The sequence below is a fragment of the Rattus norvegicus genome, chromosome 1 (assembly GCF_021556685.1).
Source record: "Rattus norvegicus strain SHRSP/BbbUtx chromosome 1, alternate assembly SHRSP_T2T, whole genome shotgun sequence".
Taxonomy (NCBI): Eukaryota; Metazoa; Chordata; class Mammalia; order Rodentia; family Muridae; genus Rattus; species Rattus norvegicus.
The window spans coordinates 93,980,788-93,998,717 of record NC_141534.1 but is presented as its reverse complement, the minus strand read 5'-3'; the positions used below and the strand labels follow the sequence as shown (position 1 = coordinate 93,998,717).

The 17,930-nt window shown below is 48.0% G+C and overlaps 1 protein-coding gene across 2 annotated transcripts; it reads right to left on the bottom strand.

Moving 5' to 3' along the window:
* Positions 1-7,673: 7,673 nt before the first annotated feature.
* Positions 7,674-11,438, bottom strand: Sertad3 (SERTA domain containing 3). 2 transcript variants are annotated; one of them, XM_087581831.1, is made up of 2 exons: positions 10,285-11,438; positions 7,674-8,922 (listed from the first exon to the last, which is right to left on the bottom strand). In XM_087581831.1, exon 2 carries the CDS (start codon positions 8,917-8,919, stop codon positions 8,326-8,328), a length of 594 nt encoding a protein of 197 aa, XP_087437957.1. In that variant the 5' UTR covers positions 8,920-8,922; positions 10,285-11,438; the 3' UTR covers positions 7,674-8,325.
* Positions 11,439-17,930: the final 6,492 nt, after the last annotated feature.

Sequence of the window (17,930 nt, the reverse complement as noted above, 5' to 3'; positions counted from 1 at the left end):
TCGTTTCGTGTGACAGGGTTTTTCTGGATAACAGCCATGGCTGTTCTGTAACTCGATCTATAGACCAGGCTGGCTTCTAACTCAGAGATTCACAAACCTCTGCCTCATGAGAACTGGGATTAAACGCCTGAGCTCCACAGTGGGCCTTCAGCTAGTCTTAAAACACGGCTGGAGAGGTACAGTTTAGTGAAAGAGTTCTCGCCTAACATCCCAGCATGTTAAGCACCGGAGCTCAATTGCAGCACTGAAAAAATAAAATGAAATAAAATGGCCGGATGATTTACTAAGGTTAGGATATCAGGGGCTGGAGAGGTGGCTCAGTGGCTAAGAGTGCACAGGACCTGGCTCAGTTCCTGGTTCAGGTTCAGTTCGGCACCCACATGGCGGCTCACAACTGCCTGTGACTATAGTTTTAGGAGATCCAACACCCTGTGCTGGCTTTCTCAGGCACCTGATACACATAAGTACATAAACAGACAAGCAAGCACAAACACAAACAGTAGAATGTTGGGCTGAGGAGATGGCACTCCTCAGCTGGGCTGTGGTTAAAGGCACTGGTGCTGCTGAGTGACAAGCTAAGGTCTGTCCCCAGGGCTCCATGAAGAAACCCTGTCTTGAAAAACAAACAAGCAAACAAACGAACAAACCAAGGAGCTAGTCTGTGAAGCTGGAGAGGTGAGTCATCTGTTAAGAGCACTGTCTGCGGGGTTGGGGATTTAGCTCAGTGGTAGAGCGCTTGCCTAGGAAGCGCAAGGCCCTGGGTTCGGTCCCCAGCTCCGAAAAAAAAAAAAAAAAAAAGAGCACTGTCTGCTCTTCCAGAAGACATGGGTTTGATTCCCAGCACCCACACAGTAGTTCAACAACAATCTATATTCCAGTTCTAGGGAGTCAGATGCCATATTCTGGCTTTTGTGGGTACCAGGCACCTAGGAGGCAGAGGTAGGTGGAACTACAGGCAAGACTACAGCCTGGTCTCCAGAATGAACTGTAGGACAGCCAGGACTGCACAAAGAAACCCTGTCTTAAAAAACAAAAAATAGGGGCTGGAGAGATGGCTCAGCGGTTAAGAGCACTGACTGCTCTTCTAGAGGTCCTGAGTTCAATTCCCAGCAACCACATGGTGGCTCACAACCATCTGTAAGGAGACCCGATGCCCTCTTCTGGTGTGTCTGAAGACAGCTACAGTGTACTTATATATAATAAATGAATAAAAAATAAATAAATAAATAAAAAAAACAAAAAAACAAAAAACAAAAAATAGGGGTTGGGGATTTAGCTCAGTGGTAGAGCGCTTGTCTAGCAAGCGCAAGGCCCTGGGTTTGGTCCCCAGCTCCGAAAAAAAGAAAAGAAAAAAAAATAAACAAATAAATAAATGAAATAAATAAAAAAGAGAGTGGTAGTTGCTTTGAAATAATATCAAGGGGTTGGGGATTTAGCTCAGTGGTAGAGTGCTTGCCTAGCAAGCGCAAGGCCCTGGGTTCGGTCCTCAGCTCCGGAAAAAAAAAAAAGAAAAGAAAAGAAATAATATCAAAAGAGAATAACAATTCCAATTGGAATCCGGAGGGATCCTGGTAGGTAAATGCATATAATTCTCTACACAATCTATTTTCACGGCCTAGCCAATAAGAGGCTCAGGAAGAGCTCAGCATGGTGGCACATTGCTGTCATTCCAGCCTGCACAAGGCAGAGGCAAGAGAATCATGAGTTCAAGGTTAGCGTGTGCTTTATAGCACAAAGATGTTTAATAATAATAATAATAATAATAATAATAACAACAAAAAAAAAAAAAAAAAAAACACAGCTAACAGCTCAAGTGGTTCACTACAGACCACATACTAAACAGCTAATGAGACCTGAGGAGATTTGAATATGCTTAGCCCAGGGAGTGGCATGTTTAGGAGATGTGGCCTTATGGGAGGAAGTGTGTCACTGTGGGGGTGAGCTTCTCCTGGCTACCTAGAAGGCAGTCTTCCTTTGGCTGCCTTTATGCCAAGATGTAGAACTCTCAGCTCCTTCTGTAGCACCGTGTCTGCCCACATACTGCCATGTTCCCGCCTTGATGATACTGGACTGGGTTGCCTTGGTCACGGTATTTCTTCACAGCAATGGAAACCCTAAAACAGAAGCCATTTATTTAATATATATCAATTGAGTGTGTCTTATGGATGGTCTGTATACAACAAACATAACAACCCTGCATAGGCTACATGGTCGTGTATTTTTTGGGTCAGGGGAGAGGGCAAAGACAGAAAGGAAATTTAGCTAAGTTGACTATCGTAGTCCTACTATCCAGGAAGCCGAGGCACAGTTTAAAGTAAGCTCAGGTTAGACAGCTAGACTCTATACCCCCCACCCCCCACCCCCAATAAAAATCCAAGATACACAAGGCAGTGATGTCCCAGGCCTTTAGCCTGGTCTACAGAGCTAGCTAGTTCCAGGACAGCTAGGGCTACACAGAGAAACTCTGTCTCAAAAGAGGGGGCAGGGGAGGGAGAGAGAAAGAAAGGGAGAGAAAAGAAAAGAAACCTAAATAAAATAGTACTGGAGAGATGGCTAAGCCATTAAAGGCTGGACTCATAACCAAACATCACTGTCTAAAGTAAAGCCAGGTGTGGTAACACTCCAACACTCCAGTAGTTCCAGTAGCTGGAGGTTCAGGAATTAAAAGCTAGCTTCAGCTACAGTGGTTTGTTTTTTTTTAAAGCCCACACCCCCAGCCCAAATAAAACAAACGAACAAACAAACAAATAAATATAAATAATAAAAGGTGTGCAATTTGGAGTAGAGAATGAGTATATCTCAAGTCATGACATTTGATGGCTTGCTTAATACAGGGTCTGTAGTCCAGGCTGGCCTAAAACTGTGTTGTCGAGAATGATCTGTAAGCTCTGACCCTCTAGCATTTATCTCTCCAGTGCTAGGATATAAGACTAGGACAGTGGTTCTAATGCTGTGACCCTTTAATACATGCTGTGGTGACCCCCAGCCATAACAATTTCTTTCTTTTTTGGGGTTTGTTTTTTGCTTGTTTGTTTGTTTGTTTGGTTTAGTCTTGTTTGGTATTTCAAGACAGGGTTTTCAACAGGGTCTGTGTTGCCCTGGCTTTCCTGGAACTCACTCTGTAGACCAGGCTGGCTTTGAATACAGAGATCCACCTGCCTCTGCCTTCCACAAGCCTTGGGAGTAAAGGCATGAGCCAACACTGCCCTGCCCATAAAATTATTTTCTTTTCTTTTTTTTTTTTTTGTTCTTTTTTTTTTTTCCGGAGCTGGGGGCCGAACCCAGGGCCTTGCACTTCCTAGGCAAGCGCTCTACCACTGAGCTAAATCCCCAACCCCATAAAATTATTTTCGTTTCTACTTTATAACTGGAAGTTTGCTGCTGTTGTGAGTCATAATGTAAATATCTATTTTCTGATAGTTTTAGGTGACCCCCCCCTCTTATGAAAGGGTCATTTGACCCCCAAAAGGGTTATGGATCCACAGGTTGAGAACGCCTGGACTAAGAAATGAAATTTAAGCAGAGACTTGTCAGCAACGTGAGAGAGGAAGAATGCTGGGGAAGAATTCATAGCATAGAGTAGAGTCAGGGCAAGACCCTGAGGTGCTGTTTGTCAGAGAGGTAGGCCGGTCGAACTGGCCTGGGAACGCCCAGAGAGGAAGTAGGAGAAATTGCTACAAGTTTTAGACCTTTGTCCATGTTCAACAAAGTGAGATGACAAGACCCTTGAAGAGAAAGAAAGAAAAAAAGAAAGATGTGAGGAAGAGAGAAAAGAAAGGAAAAGAAAAGAATTTCTGCCTCTGATAAGTAACTTGTAACTTGAACAGGGTGGGATGGCAGAGTACTAGGGAGAGGGGCCTGCCACCAGGGTGGTCCGTGGGAGGTGACATTTTGGGGCAGGGACTCACATTCAACGAGGTTGGGGGAGGGAGAGGAGGAGAGGGGGGCTGGACCTTGAGAAATGAAACTAGAGGCTAAGCCACTGGGCTTGGCAGGCCAGGGAAAGGGGGAAACTTCGCCAGCCGGGGAGGGAGGCACAGAGGGAGGGAGGCACAGAGGGAGGGGAGGATGATGGTCGGGGGAGTGTCCCGCCCCTAGCCTGCCACCCCACCCGGCCCCTGGGGAGGGAGGAGGCGCCAGGCCGGCTGCAGGCCTCTGCTGCTGCTTCCTAGGTCTCCTGCCCGCTGGCCAGCACGTTCTGAGGGTGGGCAGGTGGGTGGGACTCGGCTTTAGGGCCACGCCCAGGACCTCGGCGGCCCATCCCCCACTGAAGTCCCGTTGGGGAGGACGGGTTGGGGAAAGGTGGACTCTGGCCTTTGGGGTTTGTCCCTCTGCAGGGCCAGCCTTTCCACTTCTGGGGCCAGTTCTTAATTAGGGAAGGAGCCAGGCCGCTCTGAGCCTCTATATGTTCACCTGGAAATTGGGGGTTGTTTCTTAGATTGGCTGGTTGCTACTAGCAAGCTCCAGAATTATTCCTCTCCCTCCTCATCTTCCTTCTTTCTCACCTCCTCCTCCTCTGGTGTTTGTTTTTTGTTTTGTTTTTGTCTTAGTTTTTTTTTTTTTTTTTTTGTTTTCTGAACATGTTCTCTATGAGTAAACTAGACTTACTGGCCATCCTCCTGCCCATCTCCCAGGTGCTGGCATGACAAGGTTGGTGCCACAATGCCTGGCTTCTCTCACTTGCTTTAGGGAAGTAAAAAGACTTCCAAGAAAAAAGTGAGTCAGATCTCATTGCCTTTGCTGAACACGGCTTCCCTCTCTGCTGGAAGCAAAACTAAAGTCTTCCCAGTCGGACAGCCTCTAGCCCCTACATGATGGCCCTCACCCTCTGATCTCTCCTGATGTTCAGTCCCCTTGCTCATGCTGCTGCAGCAACACTGGCTGACAAGTTCTGTGCATGCTCTGACTTCAGGGCCTTTTGCACGGGTTGTTCCCCTAGCTTGGCTTATCCTTCACCGCTTGCAGGACTTTATCCAGATGGCACCCTGTCCATGAGCCCATCTTTGGTCACCTCATCTAAATAGTATCCCTGACTCCTCCCCAAACACTGTCTCTTCCCTTCTAGAACTCATGATCTTCCTGTTTCCAGTTTCTAGTACGCTTAACTGAAAGGCATACACCTTCACCCCAGCCCCAACCATTCAGATCTGGAGGTGTTGATTCCCCAAAGTAAGGGTGCATATCCAAAGAGGGGAGAGGGAGGCATGGCCATTTTACCAGGCCTGGAGTTCCTGGAGTTCATTTTTATGTTAACAATTTTTGTTTTTGTGTGTGTATGTTGTATTCATGTTTATATGTATAGGGTGCACAAACGTGTGTTTATATGCTTGTGGAAGTCAGAAGTCAACACTGGATGTTTCCTCTATCAGTCTCCAGGGCCTTTCACTGACTGTGGGGCTCACAGACTGACTCTGGCTGATCTGGCTAGCCAGCTTGCTTTGAGGGTCCCCCATCTCTAGATCCTGAATGCTGGGACTAGAAGTGGCTGCCACACGGGGAGCCAAGTTCAGGTCTTTATGCTTGCATGACAAGTGTTTAACTCACAGAGCCATTTTCTCACCCCAGCGGTTTTTGAGCACCCAGCAGTGTCTAGCACCGGAGGTGGGGAGAGCACAACTGGGCAAAGTCCCACATAGTCCCTCCTCTGAGGGTGTCTGGTAGTGTTGGAGGCTAACCATGAACGGATAATAAGTAATCTGGGGTTGCACAGATGCTATTAAGAAAATCAAGCAATCAAAAAAGCCAAATGTGTGGGCTCAAGCCTTTAATCCCAGCCCACAGGAGGCAGAGGCAGGTGGATCTATGTGAGTGAGTTTGAGTCCAGCCTGGCCAATAGAGCCAGTGGCCTGTCTGTCTCTGACTCCCAAAGGTTGGGATTAAAGGTGGGTATCATCACACCTTGCATGGAAGTCATTTTGGGATACAGACTTTTTATAAATTTATTTATTTCATGTATATGAATACACTGTAGCTGTCTTCAGACACACCAGAAGAAGGCATCGGATCCCATTTCAGATGGTTGTGAGCCACCATGTGGGTGCTGGGAATTGAACTCAGGACCTCTGGAAGAGCAGTCAGTGCTTTTAATCGTTGAGTCATCTCTCGAACCTAGGATACAGACTTTTTTTTTTAAAACTTTTCCCCCCCCGGAGCTGGGGACCAAACCCAGGGCCTTGTGCTTGCTAGGCAAGCGCTCTACCACTGAGCAAAATCCCCAACCCCTTAAACTTTTTTTTAAAAGATGTACTTATTTATTATATGAGTACACTGTAGCTGTCTTCAGACACACCAGAAGAGGGCATCAGATCTCACTACAGATGGTTGTGAGCCACCATGTGGTTGCTGGGATTTGAACTCAGCACTCTTGAAGAGCAGTCAGTCCTCTTAACCACTGAGCCATCTCTCCAGACCAGATACAGACTTTTTAAGACACTTTTTCAGTGTCCTCATCCTTCTTTGAATTGGTCTTACTTTCAGATAACCTGAGTACTTTCTTAGATACAAGGCCATGCCCCCACCTTACCCGAAGGCAGTATCTGTTGGAAAGCCAAGAAACCACAAAAACCCCCATCTTTGCCATGTAACCCTTCCAGAAAAGTCCCTAACGTAGGGTACATTCACTTGGGCATGGGCAGGGCAATGACATGTGACACTCCTTCCCTGACCTCCCTTTTCCTTATCCTCACTCTTCACAGCCTCACTTTGGACCTCTCAAGCCAGAGGTGAATTCCTGAACCTGAACTTGGTGTGGCTTCCAAGAACAGGATCTTAGAGATTTGTGTTCACAGGTCCTCGAGGGTCTTTGGGCATTTTGCTTTCCTTTTGGGCCTCAAGAGCACATTCCAAAACAAATTTTAGGACTTTTCAGTTCCTAAGAGCTCCAGCCTGTGACACATGCTCCTCGCACACACCCACCCCACGCACATATGACTGGCTTTCAGTCCACTGGAGAGGATCATAAACACTGTGGTAAACAGGCTATTATTGAGGCCCCACCACGGCAGCAGAGCGCCTGTGTGAGCTCTCCTAGTGAAGGGCTGAGAGCACTGCTCACCTGAAGGGTACTTGCCTAAAGTTCACTTGTAGAGAATGGCTTAGCAATAACGTGCCTAACATGCTTGTCCACCATGTTCTGGGCTGGCTAGTATTCAAACAGAAGACGTAGCTGCAGGGATCAGCAGAGTTGATTCTTACCTTTATTGTTCTTACCTCTTATTGTCTATTTTAGCAAGGTGCTGGTGTGTATCACTTGGGAGGCAGAGGCAATTGGACCTATCTCAGTGAGTTTAAGGACGGTTGGGACTACACTGTGAGACTGTTTCAAACAAAACGTTTTTGTTTTTTTTTTTTCAGATAGGGGTCAACCCCAGGGCTTAGTATAAACTTAGCAAGACTTCATTCAACTCTGTAAGTTTGAGGTTTCCCCTATGCAAATGTAAAATATGACACAGTAACTATTTCTTTCTAATCCCGAGGATTAAAGGATTTAGTTTGCATAAAGTGGTTCTGACAGCATCCTTAAGCAAACCAGTAACTGTTACACTTTATACAATGTTACATTTATGTTACACTTGCCCCATTTTTGTTAAGGAAAGGACGTTAAGTATTCCAGAAACTTAGCAGGCTCTTGTACAGATCACCCAGAGATGTTTACAGATTTAATTACGATTCCAATCATTCCAAAATGCTTTTATTAGAAAAAAAAAAAAAACAAAAAACAAAAAACCGAACCAAACAAAAAACAAAAACAAAAAACAAAACAAGAACAACAACAAAAAAACCTCACTCAAAAAACAAAAAACAAACGCCACTACAAACCCCACCTTCTCTTTCTTCTTAAGTAGCACGGCTTGGAGCTGGTAGATTTCTGCCCTATTGCACAAGGTCCGGCCTGGTTATGAATCAGGAGGCTGCTGGGACTAGGGTCCTGCCAAGAGGCGGAGCCTGTCAGGAGGAGCCCGGCTCCTCCCCCTCCCTGGAGAGGCAGCCCACCCATCACCCTTTTTTATCTTCCCTGAGACCCTAGTGGTCATAAGGGCAGTGGGAACTGGAGGCAGAAGAAATGTGTAAGTGAGGAATCAAGACTCCCTGAGACAGAGTCTCCTTAAGGCATTTGGAAGAGATAAATTAATCCAGGAAGAGGCACCTTCACGGAAGGCTGTGGTAACCAGACACGCACACATGCAGGACAGTTTGTGGAATCCTGACATAGAAGGAAAGGAGGCCACACAGTTACTGTTGAGAGCCTCTGCCAAACACCCATACAAGAGTCCCGTCTAAGGACCCAGCCCACTGAGGCTGCTGTCTGGAAGGACCCCATCAGTTTTAGGATCCCAGTATGATTTCCATGATGTGGTCCAATTCATTCCACTCCCAGGACCCTGGGCTACAGAAGAGGCTGTGAGGTGGCTCTGGAGGTGGAAGTGCAGTGTCCCTTTCCACCGCAGACGTATCAATGTCCAAAAAGAAGTCATCCAGGCCAGAGTCTCCCAGGTACCGGGAGCTCAGAGCTTCTAAGAACACAGGATCAGCCTGGGACATGATCTCATCGTGGGGACCTGGGGAGGCTGCTGGATTCAGAGGTGGTTCCAGCTCGTCCGTGGATGTATCCAGCTCCCTGAGGATAGAGCCAATGGTGGTGGACAGGGAGAAATCTTCTTCACCCAGGAAGAGCGGCTCTGGGGGCAGGGCTGGTGCTGGAGCTAGGCGAATGGCAGCCTGGAGCTGCTGGAGCGTGTTGTGGATAAGGACGTGCCTGCGGAGGCTGGGTGCTCTGGGGCCCAGGCTGCGCTGGACTTTGTCCAGAGAGATTCGGAGCAGGGCTTGCTGGTAGCTCCGAAGAGCAGTTGGACTCCAGTCCCACTTCTCATCCTCCTCCTCCTCTTCCAAATCAGAATGTTTCCTCTTTAAGCCTCCCATGTCCTGTGGGAAAAGGGAGTCGAGTCAGATACCTTGGGCTCCCACCTTTTCAAGTACGCCTGTGCAGCTATGCGAAGTGTGTGTGTGTGTGTGTGTGTGTGTGTGTGTGTGTGTGTGTGTGTATCAGAACCTCTAAAGTGCACACAGTCAGAATCCGACAAGGCTAAGAATGGGTGAATTAATGCATTCGATGTGACTGAGAGAACAGGAAGCAGGTAGGGTTGTTGGGGAGGGGGGGGCAGGACACAGAGGAGAAGCAGGCAGCAGTGAGGGTGGAGAGATGCCTGTAACTGTAACCTCTGTATTAAGGAGGCAGAGAGTTCAGAGTTCAAGGTCATCCTCAGCTAAGTAGTGTCTGAAAAATAAAGGGAGCTTGAGAAATTGCTGGGTTGGGGATTTAGCTTAGTGGTAGAGCGCTTGCCCAGCAAGCGCAAGGCCCTGGGTTCGGTCCCAGCTCCGAAAAAAAAAAAAAAAAAGAAAAAAGAAAAGAGAAATTGTTGAGTGTTTACGAGCATTGGCTGCTCTTCTAGAGGACCCGAGTTTGATTCCCAAAACCCACACGGATGGTTCATAACTGCCTAAAATTCCACTTTGGCTTCTCTTGGCCTCCTTTGGCACCAAGCACACACATAGTGCCCAGACAAACATGCAGGCTAAACACCCATACACATAAAATTAAAAATAGGAAGATATACAGAAAACAGTTTGCGGATGGTGTTCTATGCCATTAATTTCAGCACCCAGGAGGCAGAGGCAGAGGCAGGTAGAATTTTGTAAGTCAAGAGCAGTCTGGTGGACATACATAGCCAGTTTCAGGCCAGGCATAGTCACATGGTCAGACAAACCTTTCTCAGAAAAACAAAACCCCTAAAACAAATCACAAAAACACCTGAGCATAGCTTGAATATCACTTACTCGTAGGCACAATGTTGAATTGACGCTATGGTAATCAATTTCAACATTTGGAAAGTGAAGATCTTAACTCTCGTCTCAATAGATCTTGATATTGTCTTTCAAGACACTGTGATCTTGGCAAGATCTGGTGTCACATCTCTGAACCTCAGGTTTTTGTTTTATTTTGGTTCTAATCTAGACAGGGTTTCTCTGTATAGTTCTGGAACTCCCTATGTGGATCAGGTTAACTTCAAACTCATATCGTACTTCCTTTTCCACCCCCCTGACAGCTGGGATTAAATATGTGTGAGACCACGCTCAGTTGCGTGTTGAAATTCTTTTTTTTTTTCTTCTTTTTTCAAGAATATTTCTGTCCATACCTGCTTCCTTCAATTAAGTCTAGGACCTCTCAAAAGAGGGAGCCTTTCCCAAACTCCGACCCAAAGGAAAGCCAACTAGAACGAAACTAACCTCAAACTGCACCCTCTAGCGACCAGTCCAACCAAATCTTCTCTTTTAGGCACCGCCCTTCCCTGGTTCGCTAGACCAGAACCAAGAACACTTCAATGTATCCTCGGGGCCTTCTGGGAACTGTGGACCCAGAGCCGCCAGGTAGAGCTTCTGTTGTCGCGTTCAAACTACAATCCCCAGAAGGCCCAGCACACCCAAGAGGCTGGACAGACCCGCCCTCCCTGAGCATGCGTACTGGAGCTCCAGCGATGGGGGAAGGGAACCCGGACCTCCAGCAGCCCAGTGGCCGCCGAGCCCCGCCCTCTACTGCCTTCGGGGCGGCGAATCTGAGCTCCACGCCCCAGCGCCCCTCCCCCACCAGACTTCAGTCGGAAAACCTGCTTTCTCTGGGTCCCTATCACCCCAGAAAGTTCTGGACTCTTCCCCAAACTGTCCTCGGTGTGCAGAGACTCAAACCCCATCACATCGCCCAAAGACGATAAATAACTCTCGGGTACATAGTTCCGCTGGCGAAACTGGGTATCCCAATTCTGAGACCTTGTCCCGAACCTCCCCTAATTCGGCTGCACTTTCAAGTGACTCTGGGCTTTACTTTCCAAACTCCCAGCCCGGCTCCAAGACCCCGTCAGTAACTCTCTCCGGCATTCCCATCTCACGACCGCGTCTCAGAATCCAATGCTCAATGCCTTTAGTTCCCGGGTCCCTCTAAATGCTTCACATCTTAGCCTTGAAACGTTCTCTTTCTCCAGAACACCGTTCAACTCCAGACTCAGCCCGTTCTTCGAGACCCAAACTGTCCTATTCTCCGATTCGTGCCTCCAAAGTTCTTTCTCCGTTCTTCTGCTTCTCCAGACTCCAACTCCTTCTGAATAATACTGCTTCCCCTTCAGTACTGATGCTGGAATTCACTCTCCAGCCTTCCACCTTCCAGTGCCCATCAGTCACACCAATCTCTCTCCACTCGGGATACCCCGCTTCCGCCTACCACGGGAGCGCGCCCCCCTCCTCCTCTAACTCCAGGAAAATCTCACACAGGCGGCCACTCCTCACCTCGGCTGCCAGGGTCGCCACGACTACCTTCGACAAACCTGCAGCGTTGAGTCCCACCAGTGCTGGGTAGGAGTCCGGCTCACTTTCCCCGGGCCTCTGGGTCTGGCCCGGGGCCACTCGGCTCCTCCCCGGAGTCCAGTCGCAAGCCACGATTGGTTGGAATCCTGCCCGCCGCGGGGCACCATTGGCTAAGAGGAGCCACGGATGCTAGGCCCCGACCATCACTGGGCCGGGTCCGGTTTAGGTTGGCTACTGGTCAGGGGGCGGGGTGGAGTCTCCATGGTGGAGGTGGTAACGCCGTCAGAACTGCTACTTTGGACCCAGCTATGTTTCTTACTCCTCTGTCTCACTGCAGACCCCTTATACCAGACTCCACTGCGGAGTAATACGGGGTGACACCATTCTCCCCTCCCTTGCGGTTTTGCAGGGTGGGCAGCTGCTGGAGGCCACGCCCCCCGGAGTTCCGAAGGCTGGGTGAAACCGGAGGGCGGGGGAGGGGGCATGACGCACCAGACAGCAGCCAATAGAATGATGCGGCTTGCGTTGCCTGAACGACCGCAGCCCTGCCCCTTAGCTGGCGGAGCTCTGCCTCCCCAACCCCAACTTGTTTTGTAGGCGGAGCCTGTGCTTTCTCTAGAGGGGTCTGTGGCTTGTTTGGTGGGACTTCCTGGATCCCAGGCAATTCCATCCTTCTTCGTATTTGTCTGCCTGTTGCTGCTCACTCCTCATGGCTGCCCGCAGCTCTGGGAACGAACTCAAACTTACTTCTTGTTTTAATTTTGGGGGTTTATCATTTGAGCCTTTGAACAAGCACCGTAGGACTGAGCTAAGATTTAAATTTTTGGTTTTTTGTTTCTGTTTTTGTTTTTTTTTGTGTGTGTGTGTGTGTGATAAGGTTTCGTAGTGAAGGGTTGACTTGCTTTTCACTCTTTGGTCTCTGGTACCCTCCTTCCTGTTTTCTAGGATTCACTTTCGGGTTCTTTTTGATTCAGGCAGTCTCGTGAAGCTGGACTCCAGTGTAGTAGACAATGCTGGTCTTAAAATTCTAATCATGTCTCGCTTCTATCTCCTCAATCCTGGAGTTGCAGGTGTGTACCTTCAGACTCGGAAATTTCCCCCTTTTGCTTAGTTTTTTGTGGTGTTGGGAACGGAACACCGAGCTGGTGCTAGCCAGAGTCCTCTATCACTGAGATACACCACCAGCTATTTTTTTGTTTGTTTTCTGAGACAGGGTTTTGCTCTGTATCCTAAGCTGTTCCGGAATCTTGTACCTTCCTACTTCGGTTTTCTGGTGCTAGGATTTAGGCATTCACCACCTTGCTTTCAGTTTTTCTAAGATGGCTCCCAATACCTTCTAAGAAATAAACACAGGACTTTTCTCCCTTACCTTATCACAGGGGTCCAATACAAGGCAAACTATCAGCAGTGATGCAGCCAGACTCTAATAAATCATCTAGGTTTTGCTTTGCTTTGTTTAGTTTATTTATTTCTATGGTTTTTGTTTTTGTTTTTGTTTTGAGACAGTGTTTTCTCTGCGTAGCTCTGGTTGTCCTGGAATTCACTCTGTAGACCAGTCTGCCCTTGAACTCGGTAGAGATCCATCTGACCTCTGCCCCACAAGTGCTGGAATTAAAGTTGAGAGCCACCACCACTCTGTTGGTTTTGCCTTTGTTTTCTTTTCTTTTCTTTTTTTTTTTTTTCAGAGCTGGGGACTGAACCCAGGGCCTTGCGCTTGCTAGGCAAGCACTCTACCACTGAGCTAAATCCCCAACCCCTTTGCCTTTGTTTTAAACGTTTATGTTACATGTGCGAATGTTTGCCTGCATATATATGTGCACCACATACATACCTGGCGTCTACAAAAGTCAGAAGGCATCAGATCCCCTGGGAGAGTTACTGACAGTTATGAGCCACCACGTAGGTTCCGTGAATGAAACCTGGGTCCTCTGTTGGTAATCGCCGAACCATCTCCAGCTTTTTGCTTTTGCTTTCAAGTTGAGGTCTCATGTAGCCCAGGTTGGCCGGGAACTTACTTGTTTTAAAGATATCACTTATTCATTTTGTGTACCATGACATGCATGTAAGAGGTCAGGTGACAGTCTGAGAGAGTTCTTCCACCCCGTGGGAGCCAGGGCTTCAAGCTACTAGGCCTGGTGGCAAAGCACCTTACTCGATTTACCTCTACGACCCTGGAAGACTGGATGCATATGTAAATGATCTCAGACTCCTGATCCACCTTTCAAGGGCTAGGACGACAGTTGTTCCTTGCCATACCCAGATTCAGACCCAGGACAAACAGCTGAGGTGCATATTTAACATATCACAGCGGACTTGGCCTCCAGGTTCTCCCAGCATCCCTCAGTCCCTACCTAGCATACCCTGCCCTCTACCCCGAACTTTCAGGCCCAGGGGCTGGGTTTCCTCACCCTCAGAAGCTCTTCCCTATATCATCCAGACATTTTGTACTCTCTTTCTCTCTGTCTCTGTCTCTTTGTTTCTTCCTCTCCTCCCTTTCTCCCCACTCTCTTCCCCCTTCCCTCTGTCTCCCCATGGTGACTTATCTGGCCTCCTTCCTTGGGACCAGTGAACACACCCGAGAGCAGTTTCCCTATAAACCTGCCTTTATATACTCTAATTTAGCTTGAATTGGCTCATTTACCGGGAAAGAATAATTTACCAGTTATTCTTTAAATTTTTTTTACATTTATTTACTTTAATTTTGTATGTATGAATGTTTTGCTTGCATGCATGTCTGTACCACATGCATGCAGTGCCAACAGAGGCCAGATGTTAGATGCCCTTCCTGGGATTACAGTCAGTTGCCTCTTGTACCTCCCTACTCAAACCCCAAACCTCTGCCTGGCCCCACCTGGACTAGGACCCCTGTGGACAAACTCCAAGGCTACCTCTGCTTGGTCTGTAGTATATGGGTGCTGGGCCCAGAGCAAGTACTCAGTGAAAATCTGTCAAGTGCAGAGGCAATGTAGAGACAGAGAATTTGAGATGGCAGAAACAAAACCACACCACAGTTGGGGGCCAGCAAGATGGCTCAGTGGGGTCAGGGACTTGTCACTAAGACGCACCTAGGGAAAGTAGAAGTCACTCCCACAAGCTGTCATCTGACTGGTATGTGTATGTGACTTGAGTACAGGTATACACGACAAATAAATGCTCTTTAACACAAACGGAAACAAAACAAAATACAAAAATCTGCCGCCTGAACAGGATGTGGTAGCACATGCCTTTCTTTTTTTTGGGGGGGTTCTTTTTTTCGGAGCTGGGGACCGAACCCAGGGCCTTGCGCTTCCTAGGCAAGCGCTCTACCACTGAGCTAAATCCCCAACCCCTAGCACATGCCTTTCATCCCTGCACTTGGGAGGCTGAGGCAGGCAGATCTCTGAGTTCCAGGCCAGCCTGGTCTACAGAGTGAGTTCCAGGCCAGCCTGGGCTACACAGAGAGAGCTGGTTCCTCCGTCTTCTCAACGCACTCCTCCCCCCCCAAAACCCACCACCACCAACACAACCTTCCCCCAATCAGCAAAAGCCCCATAGCGGCGTTCTGAACGCACACAGGGAGAAAACTCCAGACCCTCAGTAAAGCCAAGTTTTCACAGAGAAGAGAAGCAGTTTTGTCTAGGTTTGTGGCTGTTCTGGGTTGGCACCTGTCCGCCATCTTCCTGGCATTCACTGTGTGATACTCCACAGGATATCCCACTGGGTACAGGAGACAGAGTGGGTAAATGGGAAGAGGAGGGCGATGGGATGGGCAGTGTGTGTGCCCCACCCCACTTGTTGGAAGGAGTGATTTTTTTCCCCCAGTAGCAGGGATTGAATCCAGGATTTTGTATGTGATAAGCACAGACTACACACTCTACTCTGAGCTATAGTCCCACCTGTTTTTCTATCTTTTGAGACAGGATCTCACCTATGTAGCCCTAGCTGTCCTGGAACTCTCTGCGTAGATCAGGCTGGTCTTGAACTCAGAGATCTGCCTACTTTTGTCTCCTGAGTACTTGGATTAAAGGTCACAACACCCAGCATTCCTTCCTTTCTCCCCCCCCCCCGCCCCCAATTGCATTTTAATTAAAAACTTATTTCGGTTTTTTTTTTTTTTTAGGTTTTGTGGTTGTGTTTCAAGACAGGCATTCTCTGTGAATAGCTTTGGCTGTCTTAGAACTCACTCTGTAGCCAGGCTAGCCTCAAATGCGCAGAGATCCGCCTGCCTCTGGCTCCCAAGTGCTGGGATCAAAGGCGAGTGAGCCAGCACCTCCTAGCAAAAGAAAATTCTGTGTCTCAGTGTTTTGCCCACATTCCTGCCTGCACTACTTGGCTGTCTGGAGCACAGAAGACTTTGGATCCCCTGGGAATGAAGCCATGAGCCGCCATGGCATGAGTACGAGCCACAGTAGTGTTCTCGAACACTGAGCCATCTCTGCAGTTCCTATTCAAGGAAGTCAGCCCATTCAAGGCCGGCCCCACCGCACTCCGTAGCTCATGTTCCTTCTTCCTTCCACCTGCCTGTCTGGACTCCCGAGGACGTGGGATTACAAGGCCTGTGTCACATGAACTGCCAGTGTAGGGAACCTCCCCTCCTTCTCCATCCTAACCTGGCAATCCTCCAATGCCCCTGTGTCAGTAACACCGAACTGGCTGCCCATCTAGAGGTCCCAGGTTCAATTCCCGGCACCCACATGTTGATTCAAAATGATCTATAAACTCAGTTCCAGAGGATTGAACATCCTCTGACCTCACTGGATACCAGGCATGCACAGACATACATGTAGGGAAAATACCCATACACATATAATAACTCTAGGAGCCCCATGCATCCTTACTTCCTTTGCAGGCTTTTTTTTTTCTTTTTGAGGCAATAGCCTCATCCTTTAATACTACATAGCCTACACTGGACTCAAAGCTATGCCAATCCTCCTGCCTCAGCAGTATGAGTGCTGGATTGCACTTGTAAGTCACCAGGGCCAGCAAAGCTTGGCTTGTTCTGAATTACTTCTCAACCACACTACATTTACCTCATTTGTGGCAAACACATAGCACGGCACATATGTTGAAGTCAGAAAACAATTTACAGGAATTGGTTCGCTCCTTCTTGCATGTGGGACCTGGGGATTGAACTCAGGTCCTTAGTCTTGGCAGCAAGCCCCCGTAACTGCTGAGCCATCCTGTCAGTGCTGAGATCAGCCTTTTTACAATGACTGGACAATTCAGCCTCGGCAGACCTCCTTAGTTCTGGCCATCTCTACTTCACTTTAATGGCTGTATTAATATGGTGGTGTTGTTATTTCCTGTTATTAAAGCATGGCCTGGGACTGATGATCCTCCTGCCTCCCTCTTCCAAGTGCTGGGGTTACACGCCTGGCATGTAGTCTTGTCACTAACTGCAAGGGACACAGTTTAGTTTGTCAAAGGAGCCATATGCTTTTCTGTCCCTTGCTTAGCCAGGAATGCTGCCCTAATCTAGAACCTTCTTTAGGCACACTCTTACTAATCCAGGCTTCAGGTTGGATATACATCCGACTTCCACCAAGCTCAAGGCGTGTTGGGTGACTGAACTGCATCCGGCCTGAGCCTCTGAAGCTCCGGTTGATCTAGGCTGTCATAGCAGGGTCATAGCTATCATTCCCGCTGCTCTGTGAGAGCTAGGAAACCTGAGGCATGGGTTACCTTGGTCATCACTGGGGCCCCAACGCAGGGATTGGCATAGACCAAAAAAACAAAAACAAAACCCCAAAACACTCTTACTGAATAAGTAAAAGAAGAAATACTCAGAACATCCAATCCAGAGAAACACTGACATTTTCACAGTGTAGAACAAGCCTACAATTTCAGGTACTCAGAAAGCTGAAGCAGGAGTGCAAATGCTATTTTTATGCTCCTGATGTAATTGTCATCTCCTAGGCTGACTGCCTCCGTCTGTTAACCTAGTCCTAGAAGCTTCTGTATGATTTTTTAAAAGATGTATTTATTTATTTTATACATGTGAGTACACTATTGCTTTCTTCAGACACACCAGAAGAGGGCATCAGATCCCGTTACAGGTGGTTGTGAGCCACCATGTGGTTGCTGGGAATTGAACTCAGGACCTCTGGAAGAGCACTTAGTGCTCTTTTTTTTTTTTTTTTTTTTTCGGAGCTGGGGACCGAACCCAGGGCCTTGCGCTTCCTAGGCAAGCGCTCTACCACTGAGCTAAATCCCCAACCCTGCACTTAGTGCTCTTAACCACTGAGCTATCTCTCCAGCCACCGTCTCTGTATGATCTTATCTAGGCCTAGAATGTTTTCAGCCTGAGACTCACTGCTGAATAAGACCACCCTTTCTTGTTCTTCCTGAACTCTGGCTGGCTGGTTCAACTCAGCTGTTCTGGCTCAAACTCCTCTCCCAGCTGACTGACTCAATCTGGCTTCTCTCGGCTTCTTACTGAATTGTTCCTTCTCATTCTCTGTCTCACTCTGTCTTCATCTGTGTCTAGCTTGTTCTCTCTGCAACCTGTCTCCTTACTCTTTCTCTCCATCTCTGCACTGCTCTCTTACGTAGCTTCCCTTTCCTTTCTCTCTCTCCTCATGAGAGCTGGGCAGATCCTG